This window comes from Acytostelium subglobosum (assembly GCF_000787575.1).
Source record: "Acytostelium subglobosum LB1 DNA, scaffold: scaffold13, whole genome shotgun sequence".
NCBI classification, from domain to species: Eukaryota; Evosea; class Eumycetozoa; order Acytosteliales; family Acytosteliaceae; genus Acytostelium; species Acytostelium subglobosum.
In genome coordinates this window covers 752423-767357 of record NW_012236520.1, presented here as the reverse complement: position 1 = coordinate 767357, position 14935 = coordinate 752423, and the positions used below count along the sequence as shown (strand labels likewise).

General features: G+C 43.3%; 7 protein-coding genes across 7 annotated transcripts; 3 read left to right on the top strand and 4 right to left on the bottom strand.

Moving 5' to 3' along the window:
- Positions 1 to 17: 17 nt before the first annotated feature.
- On the top strand, positions 18 to 452 carry SAMD00019534_069810 (hypothetical protein; the record flags this gene model as incomplete). The annotated part of the gene is made up of 1 exon (XM_012898093.1): positions 18 to 452. One exon carries the CDS (start codon positions 18 to 20, stop codon positions 450 to 452), a length of 435 nt encoding a protein of 144 aa, XP_012753547.1.
- A 793-nt stretch (positions 453 to 1245) lies between these two features.
- SAMD00019534_069800 (hypothetical protein) lies at positions 1246 to 2454 on the bottom strand (the record flags this gene model as incomplete). Its single annotated transcript, XM_012898092.1, has 1 exon — positions 1246 to 2454. A coding segment is annotated over one exon (1209 nt), but the record flags the coding sequence as incomplete, so codon positions are not given.
- Positions 2455 to 2966: 512 nt separating this feature from the next.
- SAMD00019534_069790 (hypothetical protein) lies at positions 2967 to 3479 on the bottom strand (the record flags this gene model as incomplete). The annotated part of the gene is made up of 3 exons (XM_012898091.1): positions 2967 to 3111; positions 3239 to 3302; positions 3419 to 3479. 3 exons carry the CDS (start codon positions 3477 to 3479, stop codon positions 2967 to 2969), a joined length of 270 nt encoding a protein of 89 aa, XP_012753545.1.
- Positions 3480 to 3679: 200 nt separating this feature from the next.
- Positions 3680 to 4423, bottom strand: SAMD00019534_069780 (hypothetical protein; the record flags this gene model as incomplete). Its single annotated transcript, XM_012898090.1, has 3 exons — positions 3680 to 3888; positions 3977 to 4213; positions 4357 to 4423. 3 exons carry the CDS (start codon positions 4421 to 4423, stop codon positions 3680 to 3682), a joined length of 513 nt encoding a protein of 170 aa, XP_012753544.1.
- Positions 4424 to 4867: 444 nt separating this feature from the next.
- On the bottom strand, positions 4868 to 6289 carry SAMD00019534_069770 (hypothetical protein; the record flags this gene model as incomplete). Its single annotated transcript, XM_012898089.1, has 3 exons — positions 4868 to 5260; positions 5332 to 5699; positions 5770 to 6289. Coding segments are annotated over 3 exons (1281 nt in total), but the record flags the coding sequence as incomplete, so codon positions are not given.
- Positions 6290 to 8622: 2333 nt separating this feature from the next.
- Positions 8623 to 11575, top strand: SAMD00019534_069760 (hypothetical protein; the record flags this gene model as incomplete). The annotated part of the gene is made up of 2 exons (XM_012898088.1): positions 8623 to 8822; positions 8911 to 11575. 2 exons carry the CDS (start codon positions 8623 to 8625, stop codon positions 11573 to 11575), a joined length of 2865 nt encoding a protein of 954 aa, XP_012753542.1.
- A 260-nt stretch (positions 11576 to 11835) lies between these two features.
- SAMD00019534_069750 (hypothetical protein) lies at positions 11836 to 14892 on the top strand (the record flags this gene model as incomplete). The annotated part of the gene is made up of 3 exons (XM_012898087.1): positions 11836 to 12522; positions 12603 to 13734; positions 13811 to 14892. The coding sequence occupies 3 exons, from the start codon at positions 11836 to 11838 to the stop codon at positions 14890 to 14892; spliced, it is 2901 nt and encodes a 966-aa protein (XP_012753541.1).
- Positions 14893 to 14935: the final 43 nt, after the last annotated feature.

The window sequence follows — 14935 nt, the reverse complement described above, 5'->3', positions numbered from 1 at the left end:
AAGGTAGACGTGACGTGATGCCATACAAGGTAGGCGACATTGTGCTTGTTAAGCGCAGCACCTTCGACAGTTCCAAGCCTGTTGGCGACGCTGCAGACATCGCCAAACTTCAGTCAGCATACTGTGGCCCATTCAAGGTTGCAAGTATTTTGTCGAATATTGACCTCAAGATTGAGTTGTCAAACAAGAAGAAGCAGCTCAGGACAGTCCATGTGGAGTCAGTCAAGCCTCTCCAGGCATCATTCGCTGGCACGGACATCACTACCGCGACAGCCATCGTCGACTCACGCAACAGAGTCTACGGCCTTGGATCACGCCTCGAGTACTTGGTACGATTCGATTTATCCTTGGGCGACGATGCCAACCGTTGGATCGATGCCAAGGTGATGCAGGCGCAACTCCCTGCTTTGGTCGCCGCTTTCAAACGTATCTCCTCATCTAGTGGTCAATAGTCGAGGGGGGATATGTAACATGAGGAACTTCCAGAGTCGAATGATTCGTTTTCCAAAGTGTTTTGATGTCGCTTCGCGCACTCAATCACTTCATTCGTTCATTCATAGACAGTGGGTCTTCAGTTACTAACTGTCATACTCTCAAGGTATGTCCTCTTGTTACACGCAATCAATCATTAATTATATAAATAAATAAGTTTATATGATTCGTTCATTCATAGACAGTGGGTCTTCAGTTACTAACTGTCATACTCTCAAGTGAACGTTCAATAATATTAAGAGTACATCTCTTTATATTAAATTTTAAAGAAAAAATAAAGATGTCGACACCTGAGAGATTCGAACTCTCGCCCCCGAAGGGAACCGCTTAGCAGGCGATCGCCTTAAAACCACTCGGCCAAGGTGTCTTGATATTTGACGAAATCTATTTGCCATGTTTTTATAAGATATTGTTGGAAAATACTAATACACTATACCCATGACACAAAGGAAACCAAAACAATCGTTTAGTTAGAGGGATAATTGACAAATAAACAGAACAACCAGCTCTCCTCCAGGTAGGACGGGAGAGGACTTTAAACAATAGAATAATAATAAAGACCAAGTCAGTTGACTCATCCAGCACAGTGTCGAAACATCCAAAGCAATCGTATAGTTTCTAGTTCCTCCAGGACGAGGGAGGGTATGCTTTAAAAAAAAGAGACAATCTAATTAGAAATTATAATAATAATAATAGTAATTTATATATTATTATACAAAAATGGTGTGACCTAAACACCATTTTGGAAGTTTATTGTTGATAGGCATTGGACTGTACAATGTAGCGTGCATTGGATTGCATAAAGGCCATTTGCTGTTGTGGCTGTGCTGACAAGTTCTCGTACTCTTTCATAAACTCGGTTGCCTTTGCAGCTCCGAACTGAGAGTTGAGCTTGGTGCGAACAGCCTCAGCACTAGTGTCGAGACGAGTGAGCTCAATCCAGTGACCGGCCGACACCACCAGGTATCCATGTGAAGGGAGAGTCTTTCCTGGGGTCTGTTCAGTGGCCCTATACTTGAGAATGGCATGTCCGACAGATCCTCGGTGGTCCTCATTGTTGAAGGTGACAACCTCGTGGCCAGCCGTCTCTGGCTGGTTGTCATGTTTGGTCATCACGGTGAGCACCTGGAGCTCATAGATGTTGTTGTCGGCATCGGCCTTGTTCACTGTGAACCTGACCGTGCCACCCATGGCATGTAGATGTGCTGAGCCCTTCTCACGGCAGAGCTCGCCGACCACCTTGAGCTGGGCGCAGGCACAACTGATAAGTGTGTCTGGGTTGAACTTTAGATCAAAGCTTGAAGAGAAGGTGCCGATCTGATTAAAGGCGCGTGGTCCAAGGAGCTCAGTGTTCCAGTCCTTGATTAATGCCTTGGTGGCAAAATCACCAAACTGGACAGTGTAGCCGCGGTTGAGGGCCTTTCTAATTAGCTTCAGGACTACGTCCTTGTTGTTGCTAAAGCCCGAGGAGTCGCTGCAGCAGCCACAGCACTCAAAGTTGATCATGATTGTGGAGGGCTCGGCACGGTTAAAGTCCTCCATAAGCTCACGGATCGATCCGTCAATGGCGCCAGTGTCCAGAGCACCGAGGATGTGGGTAAGGGCAGGAAAGTTGACCTGCCATAAACCAATAGAGACGTTGGCATTGGGTGGGGCCTGCTCAACAGATGTGTAGAGAGTGTCGTAGGAGCTGCCATCGTTGTTCACAGTGATGATCATTGAACACAGTGGCAGTTCCTTTTTGTAGGATGAGGCGTTCAGACGTCTAACAGAACCAGATGTTTGTGTAGGTAAAGCATTGTAGTAGTTGTTGTTGTTACCAAAGCTTGGCATTGGCATTTGCATTTGTTGTTGTTGTTGCATGGGCATCTGTTGTTGTTGTTGCATTGGGGTCATTTGTTGAGGGAAGGCAGAGGGCACTTGGGATGGTTGATTATTATTATTATTAAAATTGAAAGACATTGTTGAAAGTAAGTGTGTAAGTATAAAGAAGTGTAGGAGATTGCAAGCTAATATAAGTAGATAATAATGTTTATGTTGTAGTTAGTTAAGATTAATTAATCAAATATACATGTAGACTCACTCATATTTATAAGTTGAGGATGATTCATTCATCGAATCCAAAAGTCACGAATTATCTAAGGACGTGGTGCCAAGTTGACACAAAAACAAACACACCTTATCTTTCTGCTAGCTAAACCTCAACCTGCCCTTGCCCTTGCTCTTCTGGACTATTCCTTGATGTAATTACATGATTGATTTATTTATAAATACGCCGCTGCTGAAATATATACAATATGTGTGCAGTTTATGCTACAACCAAATATATATTGCTTCTGTACAAATGTTGTTATTGTTGTTTTTGTTGTTGATGGACAATGTTGATGCTGTTGTTGTTTTAGTTTCTGTTTGTTTCTCTCTCTATCTCTATCTCTTCAAATGTATATCATTTAGAAAGCAGTAGTGGGTATGTATCAAGCCAACTCTGGATAGACAAACTTCTTTAACAGTACCAATAATACTGCAAACAGTCCTCCAAACACCAAGCCAATGCCAATCGCACATATTATGAATATCTTTGTGAATCTCTCGTCCTGCTTTGGATCCAGCTCTCCATATCTGTATGAGTAGGTCAGTAAGTGAGTGAGTGAACGAACGTAGTAGGTAGAATCAAAGTGAATGAAAGTTAGTATTGTCTCACTGCCTGCGGTTAGAGGTGAACTTTCTAATCAAAGAGATCACATACCTTCGATCGTATTTATCCAAAAGACTTGATACCTTGTTTCCCATGTTGATCAAATATAATGTATCTGTATGTATTGTATGTATGTAGTGTGAGTAATTATGTTTGAATTGATGAGGTGTTGTTGTACTGCTGTTTATCTACTTTGATCACACGATGAATTCAAATAATTTTTGATCATACTGTACAGTTGTTTCGTTTGAATGGTGTGCACAAGTTGGTCCCCAACAGACCAGGTCATCATTTAATGATCTGCAAAGATGGGGATGGTAATGACAATACATAAGTGTAATAATGTAGACATCCAAAAATGTATTATTATTATTTATTTATTTAAATGGCTGGAAATTGATGCACAACATGTTATCCGCAAATCCATTACCTATTGACTATAATTTGAATGATAAAGGTATCAGTTAATATGTGAATCACTGTGATCAACAACTACATCGGTGGTGGCATACGTACGGCATGGAAATCATCAAAGTTCAACTTTCCTCTGTTCTCTCTGTCGGCCTCTTGCAGAGTCTCATCAACGATGGTTGCCAACTGCTCTTGTGTCAAGTTCTTTCCAACCATCATCATCAACACTGACTGTATCTCCTGCTTGGTGACGAATCCATCATTGTTGATATCATATACTTTAAACAATACTATAGTGTAGTGTAATGTATAATGTAAGTTGAGTGTTAGGTTCTCCAATGATAGAGAGGTATGACTATCTATCATATATATACATACACTTGATCTTATCAATCTTCTCAGCGTTTGGATGGAAGACTGATAGAGTATTTACAAACTGTGCAAAGTTGAGCTGGCCCGATCTGTTGACATCAAAGATTGATATCAATCGAGGCAACAGTGGGTTCATCGATAGCTCTGGTATCTGTGAAAAGTCCTCTACATTGATCGTTCCCTTCTCCTCTTTATCCAGTCTCTTGAATCTTTTGAACAGTCGCTTTACCTCCTTTTGTGAAACTATATTGATTGATTGAGTTTGAACATCATTATCATTGAAGTGTACAATATATGTTTGTCAGTACTTCAACTCATGTTCATTCGTTCATTCATTACATATATGTATCAAGAGATACAACTCATCGTCAGTCAATGATACATACAAACCTTTGAGGCATTCTGCAACTCTTCAATCTCTTCAGCTCTAAGTGTTGATTTAGATACGCCCATATCTATATATTGATGTGTAGTAATATGTATATATTATGTGTACAGATAATAAAGTATGTATAATATAAAGTATGAATGATGAGGTGTACAGAACAACACAGAGGGGAGATAGCTTGTTCTTTTTACAAAGTCAATGACACTGTGAACCCTCCAAAGTAGATTCAATCAATCTATTCAACTCAACTTCGCACCCTCGCCACATGGCTGACAAAAAAATCTTCTTGTTGGGAAAGTGATCGGTGACTCAATTAGGTAATAGTTGGTGGATGTCTTACAATTGTTGTTGTGACGATCGGACACCAATCCAATCCAATCCAATCCTATCATATCAAACGAACGAATCAATCACATAAATAAGAGGTTGAATTGTTTATTCATCAAAAAAAAAAGAAAACTGATTAGGAATGTACGTGTACTAGGTGAACATCTTGTTAGCTGTTATCAACTGCTGTTGTGATTATTATTATTATTGTTGTTGTTGTTGTTATTGTTGTTGTTAGAACTGTTGTTGTTAAAAATATTGTTATAGTTGTTAATGTTACTTGGTGCTGGCTGTCTACCATTGTTGTTATTGATGCCAAAGTGGAAGTTGTTGTTATTTTCATCTCTACTTGTATTGGTAGGAGTAGGATCGCGATCATGATCCTTGACCGTACCCAGATTACGTATAATGGAATCAAAAAACTCTGCTCTAGACGCTGCCAATATCTGTTGTTCAATCTCATGCTCTGTCTCTTTCCAATCCGATGAGAACATTGACTCCTCCACCAGTCTCTTCTCAACAAAGTCCATATCCGAGTTCTTTAGTACCTTTTCCAGCATTTGTTTGTCCGCCATCTAAATTGATTGATTGATTGAAATTAATGAGTGAGTTTGGTCCTCATGTATGAACTTGATGATACACCTACACCTGGATGGAAATCTGGAAAGCCAAGACCAACACCGACTGAGGGATTGTTGATGTCGGACAGAGAGTCGTAGTGATTTCCGTTCTTGTAGCTCAGTCTGAGTGGACTGTTGCCTCGATAGCCGCTGTGGAATATGTTGATTGGTTCCAGACTTCGATGATAGACCTCGATGGGTCGGTTGAACAATTCTGCCAACGCTTGCATCTCTGTATTGTTGCCGTACATCTTATCATTTCGTTTCCGGCGCAGGTAACTGTCAAAGTCCTCCGTGATGAACTGTGAGAAGTGATCACGCTCCTGTTGCATGTAGTCCATACATTTCTCACGAATGACGTTATGCATCTCTTGATCACCGTATATCTGATCGGCTGTATATATATGAATGTCAGTTCATACCTCTAGTTTGTAGTTGTTTGAACGCAGCGTCATCCTACATACCAATTGCTCTGAACAGACAGTTGCCATCCTCTTTCATCTTCCTAAGTATGAATCCCTTCTTTATCCTAATCACCTCTTCAAACAATCGTTCGTCAAACATGTTGTTGTTGTTGTTGTTGTTGTTTAGGTTGTTGTTGATATTGTTGACGCTGTTGTTGTTGTTGTTATTGATGCTACTGTTACTGTTACTACCACTGTATCCATTGTTTGAGTGATATGTACGTTTGTTCTGTGGCTCATACTCGTCAGCACTGTTATTCTCCTCATCAGAGTGATTGTGATTGGGTGGTGAATGATTGCTATACTTTGATGATGACGACGATGTCAGACTGTCTCTGTTTGACTTCTTCTTTGTCTTGTTATTGTTATTATTATTATTGTTGTTGTTACTAGAACCTCCTCCTCCACTGCTGTTTAGTCCACTACCCATATAGCCATGATTGTTGTTGTTGTTGTTGATGTTGCCGCTGCTATTGTTGTTCTTGTGTTTGTTGACGGTAGGTGTTGGTGTTGTAGGCATACCAGTAGGTGGTGGTGTCGTTGTTGATGTAGAGGTTGTAGTCGTTGTTGTCGTTGTAGGTAAATGTTGTTGTTGATTATTTACATTATTGTTGTTATTGTTGTTTGCATTATTTACATTGTTGTTGTTATTATTTACATTATTATTATTGTTATTGTTGTTATTATTGTTATTGTTGTTATTGTTGTTCACTTTTCTCTGTATAACTATTCTTGCCATTGTTGTTGTTGCTGTTGCTGTTGCTACTGCGCTAACTGCTACTGCCTTCTATATTACTTGCAAGTTCATTCAATAGACTAAAAGAAATGTAAATGTGTATTGTTTGTTTATATAAAGATAAGATATCTTTTATAGTTATAAAATTATGTCTCTATCTGTGTGTCAATGACCTTGTTATGATGATTGAAACGAGTGAGCAAGGAGTTTCCTCACTTCACCTTGACCCCCTTTATTGTAATTACAATAATCCCATTATTTTGCGAAGTTGTTTTCAATTATTATGTCTACAAGTCCATCCTGTTTCAATAGATATATTCGAAGGAAAAGGTTCAGTATTGAATATTCTGGGTCGTTGCTCTTCCACCATCCCAAATATGCCTACAACATTAATCGTCTGACACTTGGAGCGATCTAGTCGGCAACAGGCCAATGCTTTTGATAACTTTTATAAGGCTATCAAGACAAACATGATTAGTGTGAGACAGATCTATCTCAAACCCTGCAACAACAGTTGATTTGCCTGATCTTGGTGGACCTCATTCGATCCTCACTCAGGACTGCATCCTCCTGAGAATCTTTTGTCGACAAATGTTCTCCATGACGATGAAACTGGCGGAGTGGAACTGCCAGTGATCGGTGTCGACCATGACTGACGTTGTCAAAAAAGACGACGCCGCTGGATCATAAAGTAGGAGACGGGTGGCTCTCTGTAGACTCTAGTATTTAAGTGCCATGGATTCAATGAATAGTTTTGTCAAAACAATGGTGACTTTTTTGATTGAATGAATCCAACCTCTCTCGCTGTAAACAACAATGTTGTAATAATAATGTAATACAACAACAGTCATTATCTATCTCTCAATAATTATAGGTATGTAAGTAAACATAACACCCAAAAATAACATGTAACCAGAGAGTGAGAGTGAGTGAATAGGTGGGTGTGGATAAGTGAGCGAGATGCTATACCACAGAGATCCACTAAACGATCACTGCCCCCTCACCCTTCCCTTTGTGTGAGTGATTGTATTTGATAGAATGGAGGTGTATGCATTAAACGTGTATCAATATCTATTGATCTCGGCACAATCAATCAATCAATCAATCAATCCAATCAATCAACCAACCAATCCATCATTAATAATTACTCATTTATCCAATATAAAGTATTTACACACTCCTTCAATCAATCAATCAATCAAGCAATCCACCGCACCGATCCAAACTTGATTGAGTCAGTCAGGTGACTTACCTGTTGTTGTTACACACATATATAATATATCTCTAAGTGATATAAATCCATCATCTTACATCATATCCGAATACATACATACTCCGACATAGTATCTTTCTGCCTCCTCATTTGTATTTGTTGTGATCACGCGTGACACAATCCAGCTGACGACCGACTGACACTGAATACGTAGGTAAGTCTGCCTCTTGGTCACTCGTGCGAGTGAACCATCCATCCATTCATGCCCAATCCAACAACATCATGGTTGAGTACCTATCATCGTCATCACCTGGACATCATCAGCATCTCATCCAACATCACTTTGTTTGATCGGATTCATTGTAGAGAGAATGCCAACAAGTGAGTGAGTGCGGATGTGCACGCCCTCTCCCTTCCTTCTCTTCTATCACTCACTCACTCACTCTTTAGTAGTGCAGTCGGTGCACCTATACTCACACCCCCCTCATGCATCCGATCACCATCGTCTCAATCATACTCTGGTTGTCTAGAGACATTGACATTGACATTGACACTCGCTCACTCACTCACTCACTCACACTAACTCATTCACATCACTCACTCACTAATTCAATCATCATCATCATCAACAATACATTGTCGTGTTTAAGCAGCAGCCTACGGCTACAACCTCTATCAACTATATATTACTGTTGTTATTGTTTGTTTGTCTGTTTGTTTGATTGTTTATTTGACATAGATACATGGTATTAACATTAACGACATCCATACGTGTATGTCCCTTCTTCAAGATAGATTGCTGAAGCAACGATCAATCGACACAACTATATATATTGTATAGATAGATAAGATAGATAGATAGACACACAGATAATAATAATAATATCCAACAACAACAACAAACATGTCAACAAAGATGATGTTTGTAAATAAGGATGGTTCAGCACCGACCAATCCAAAGTGCGCTGGTTGTGGCGACTATTGTGAAGGTGCCACCTACGAAGCATTTGGACACTCCTATCATCCAAACTGTTTCCTATGTACAGGTTGTCGTCGTCCCTTCCCCTCTGGCAAGTACCTCAATATCAACAGGCGGCCTTACTGGTATGTTTCCAGTTTCCCATCATCAGTGATGGTTTGGAAAACACAAACTCAAAAACACGCAAACTAACTTTGGGTTTGTAATTTTTAGTGATGGATGTGGACGAGCTGCCTTTATTCAATCACAACTCAATGGAAATTCACCAGTGATGAACAGGAACAACAATGGTAGCGGTGGCAACACAATCAACAACAACAGCAATAACAACATGAGTTCGCCACCAACTCGACCAAAGCTCATTCCTCACAACTCGACATCGCCAATGATGATGAACCAGTCGACGTACTCTCCCACTCAGCAACCAATGCGTGATGAGAAACACTACTCAAAGACATCGTCAGAGCAAGAGAAACTCATCCGCGAGCAGTTGGATCGTGTCTCCAAACGCTACTCTTCCTCGTTCGAAATCGACGAGGCGGCCGACTACCACCACACCTCCTCATCCTCCTCCAACAACCGTCACACCACCAGCTTCACATCTCCGCCCCTGTCACAGTATCAACAACAGCAACAACAATCACCCATTGGCAATGTCAATCGACTGTCAAAGAGATTGGATAACTACTCGATATCGGAGCGTGAGCCATTGACCTCGTCGTCCTCGTCGCACTACAGCAGCAGCAGCAGTGGTAGCACTGGCAATGCGCCTGGTGGCAACAAGAGGAACAGCGTGGCATTGACCCTGAAGCGAGAGATCGAGGAGAGGGAACAGCGCGAACGCGAGGATAGAGAGCGAGATCGTGACCGTGACCGCGACTCTAGGAGCGTGAGCAAGTTTGAGAAGGATCGATTCAGCTTCTTGAACAACACCAACAACACATCGCCACAGAACATATCGCCATCTTCATCAATCAGCAGCTCAGACTCTCGCAACAGTCCACTCGTGTCGTACGAGACAGAGAACAGCAACAAGCGACTCAGCAGCAACTTCACTGCCGCGCTACTCAAGCAACGCGAAGAGGAGGAGCGCGAACGAGAGCGTGAGCGTGAGAGGAAGGAGCGCGACCGCAAGAGTGTTGGCAAGTTTGGCAACGACCGTTTCGACTTCCTCAAGACTGCCTCGCCTACCGCCGTGTCCATGGGCTTCAGCTACCTGGGTGGCGGCGACGGAGGCAGTCCAGTCAGCAAGCGACAGAGCATGTCCTATGTCCCCCGTGGTGACGACGACACCGAGTACAGCATCAGCATCAGCAGCAGTGGACCATCATACGAGGATGAGAGAAGAGACCGCGAGAGCTTGGAGGCCCTTCGTCTGGAAAAGGAGCGTCTTGAACTGGCGGCAAAGAATAGGAAGATCAAGGAGCGCGAAGAAGAGCTCGAGCGAAAGGAGAGGGAGACCCGCGAGAGGGAGGAAAGAGTGGAGCGCGAACGTATCCTGCTGGAGAAGGAGAGAGAGTGGGAGCGCCAGAGCAGGGAACGTGAGAGGATGGAGCGACTCGAGCGAGAGATACACAAGGAGCGTGAGAGGGAGTTCCAGACTGAGCGCGAGCTGATGCGAGAACGCGAGCTGCAGCGTGAGCGTGAAAGGGAGCGTGAGATCCAGAGAGAGCGCGAGGTGCAGCGGGAGAAGGAACGCGAGCGCGACTTGCTAAGACAAAAGGAGGAGAAGGAACGCGAGTTGGAGCGTCTGCGTCAGCTCGAGAAGGAGAGACAGCAACGCGAGAAGGAGCTAGACCGCGAGAAAGAACAACAGAGGCAGCGCGAAAAGGAGAGACGCGAGCTACAAGAGAAGGAGGAAGCCGAGAAGCGTGAATATTTAAGGATACAGGAGGATCTTAGACTGAAGAAAGAGGAGCGACAGAGGATCATTGAGCAGCAGCTCGAGGAGGAGGAGAGAGAGCGCCAGAGACGCGCCGATGAGCGACAGAGGCGAAAGGAACAACGAGAGCGTGAGTTGCGCGAAGAAGAGGAGAAGCTGGCACAAGAGCGTGAGAAGAGGAACAGAATCAAAGAGGAACGAGAGGCCAAGTACAAGCAAGAGATGTTGGAGTATGAGCGAGAGCGTGAGGAAGCCAGGAAGAAGCGCGACATGTCATCGTCTTCCTCGTCGTCGTCATCATCCAAGGTGCCACCACTGCCATCTATCAAGGTCGAGGAGCCCAGCTCCAAGTTCTCCTCGTCCACATCGACCTCGTCCAACACGTCGATGTACTACACAAGCACCTCACCAGCCATTGTCGAAGCGTACGTGAGCAATGTCAGCTCACCCAACGTCAACTCATCGACCTCGACCAGCTGCTCACTTCTATCACCACGCTTTGGCGAGCGTGTCGACTTTGACATCACCGAGGGATCGAGCAACTACAGCATGAGTCTTCAAGAGTCGCCTGCACTGGACGGTCTGCTCACGCCATCAATGGTGGATGGTGTCCTCTCACCATCGATGCTCAACGGATTGGTCATCTCACCACGCTACAGCAATGCTCAGAGTCTATTGAGCGAGGAGGACCTACTGGCAGAGTTCAAGCGCAAGGAAGAAGAGACACGTAACAAAAGATCAACAACAGTCAACATTAGCAACAGCAACACATCTGCAGATGATGATCGTAAACGACGTGAGAGAGAAAGGGAGGAGAGAAGAAGACGTGTGGAGGAGGAGGAGAGGGTGATGGAGGCAGCGCGTCGACAACGTGCAGAGGAGAGACAACGTCAACGTGACGAGATGAAGCGTGAGCTCGAGGCTGAAGAGAGAAAGATCCAACAGCAACGCGAGGACAGGTTGTCAAGACTACAAAGAGAGACCTCCTACAACTAATATTTGTATTATCCTATTATGCTACTACTATTACCAACTATCTATACATAGATATATATATATATAACTTAAACTTCACCATTAATAAATGAACCTAGCAATGTAATACCTAGGCAGTATTAATAATAATAACAAACAATGATACAAGTTCATTCATCAAGTGTTTTGAATCAGTTGATGTTCATTCATTCATTCAAACTCTCTTGTTATACATACGCATCTTTCAATAAATATTTATTGTTTATTATATATTGTTAGTAATGGAGCATGAGACTACTACTACTACTGCTACTACGACTACGGATGAACCTCAAATGATGGAGAAAGAACAACAACAACAGGATCATAGTGAACATGTTAATGATGAGGTCATTGCAAATGATCATAAGATGAATGATGTTGAACAGAGCAGTGAACAACAACAAGAACAGATGATGGTTGCAACAAACAATGTCAATGATAATGATGATGCTAATATAGAGTCAAAGACGACAACAGACAACAATGATCAACTACAACAGCAACAACAAACTACAGACACAACGACAGCAGATCATAATGTTGAAGATACATCAGATAACTACAACCCAGAGAATGCAGATATCTCATCAGTTGAAGTTACAACAGACAACAATAACAACAATAACAACAATAACAACAATGGTCACAACAATGTTGGAGATGACACGAATGCACAATCAAACAACTCCCCGAATACTTCTTATCAACAACAACAACATCAACAACAACAACAATCAACTATATCATCGGTGATGCCTGCTATTGGAAAGAGATTGAATGTACAGATAGAGAACCTAGAGTCAAGGATCACCAACGACAAGTACGACACAGAGGCATGGACCCTCCTATTGAATGAAGTACAGTCCCAACCCATCAACATTGCTCGTGATATCTACGAACGATTCTTATCCGTATTCCCAACTGCTGTATGTTTGATTGAATGATGACTTGGACGATTATGATCACAACCTAGAGCTGACACACTCTGCACATCACGACTATATAGGGTAGATACTGGAAGCTATATGTTGAACAAGAGATGGCATCAAGGAATTATGATATGGTGGAGAAGATATTCGTTAGGAGTCTTCGCAATGTTAGGAATGTTGAGCTGTGGAAGACGTACATAACATATATTAGACAGATCAAGGGCGACAGTAACAAGGACGAGGTGATCAAGGCCTTTGAGCTGGCCATCGAATTCATTGGCATGGACATCTCATCGACACCCATATGGTTGGAATACTTAAGCTTCCTCAAGGAGGAGAAGACGGCCACTCCCCAGGAGGAGGGCTCAAAGAAGACTGCGATACGCAAGCTTTATCAACGTGCGCTCGAGAATCCTATGCACGATCTCGACATCATTTGGAGGGAATACGAGGCCTACGAGCAGGCATGGAACAAGACGCTGGCCAAGGCACTGCTCACCGATTACTCGAGCAAGTACCAGCACGCCAAGCAAGTGTATCGCGATCGCAAGGGCCTTCTCGAGGGCATCCTGCGCAACATGCTGGCCAAGCCCCCACGCTCCAGCGACAAGGAAGAGCATCAGGTTAGACTGTGGCGCAAACTGATCGTCTTTGAGAAGTCCAATCCACAGCGATTCGAACCACAGCAGCTCAGACATCGAGTGACCGCCACGTACAACCAGTGTCTGCTGTGTCTCTACCACTATCCAGACATTTGGTACGAGGCCGCCATGTACCAGGTGGAGAGCGGCAACCTCGAGGCAGGCGTCAGCTTCTTTGAACGCGCCATCCAGGCGATCCCCACCAACCTCTTCCTGCACTTTAGCTACGCCGACCTGCTAGAGGTCAGCAAGAAAGTGCAGCAGGCCAAGGATATCTATGAGAGGCTGGTCGTCAGCCAGCCCGACCCACTGGTGTGGATCCAGTACATGCGCTTTGCACGACGCACTGAGCGTGTGGAAGGACCTCGCAAGATATTCAAGCGAGCCAAGTCAGCACCCGAGTGCACCTATCATGTTTACATTGCACTTGGCTTCATTGAATACTATGTCAACCAGGACACCAAGACTGCGCGCGACATCTTTGAACTTGGACTCAAGAAGTTCAGTACAGAGATACCCTATGTACACTTTTATGTAGATTTCCTTACCAACTTAAATGAAGACAACAGTATGTATAATGTCTTGCTCATTCATCCCAATCATTCATTCATTCGTTCACTAACCTTGTTGTTGTTGTTGTTTAGACACTAGAGTATTGTTTGAAAAGATATTGTCAACGATTGCAACGGACAAGTCTGAGATATTCTGGAGGAAGTACTTGGACTTTGAGTATCGACAAAATCAGGACTTGAACAGCATCATCAAGTTGGAGAAGCGATTCCAATCCCTATCACCATCATATGAGAAGATGAGCATTATGCAGATGCTCAACAGATATAAGTTCTTGAACTTGTGGCCATGTCATCCAAACGAGATTGAGATCATCAACAAGAATCTGATCGACAGTGAGCAGGATCAAGAGAACGACGAGCAAGAGCAACTATTACAACAACAACAACAACAACAGCAACATAATCATCATGATCGCAGGAAAGGAGGAGACAGAGACAGAGATAGAGGAGACAGAGATGGTAAATCACAACAAGACAAGAAGGATAGCAACGACAGACCATCATCATCCACCAAGATACCAATATCAAATTGGAAGACAACACGTCCAGACACGTCATTGATGATCCCCTATCGCAATGAGATGGGTAAGATGTCAACACCTACTCGAGGTGGCGATATGAATAGGCCAGGCAACAACATGGAGAACAGACCAGGCGGTGGTGGTGGCTGGAATGTCGACATTCCAGACTCATTGATTGGATTGCTACAGATGCTTCCTCCTGCATCCTCCTTCCAAGGTCCATGGATTGATATCGATCATCTTATGCAGTTGATCAATGATAAGCCATTGCCACAACCACCAATGAACGTACAACAACATCAACAGAATATTTTGCAACAACAACAGCAACAATCTGGCGGTGGCGGCGCTGGTGTTGGCGGTCCTGGAGCAATACCAATGAATATGGAATCAGGTGGACAACTCAACAACAAAGCTACTGGAAGCAAGGTGCCCACACCAAACAAGCCACAACAGGGACAGATCACACCAAACAAAAGGAAGTTGGAGGACGATATTGACGAACCAGGAGCACCACAACCAATGCAGTCCAATGCACCAACTTCTGGAGCTCAGCCTTCAGCCATCAACAAACCACCTGAGCATGATATTTATCGGAAGAGACAGGCATCTAAACTATCCAAGCGCACCTAATAATAAAGTTTCTTCATGTGACCTGTGCACTTACCATAGAACT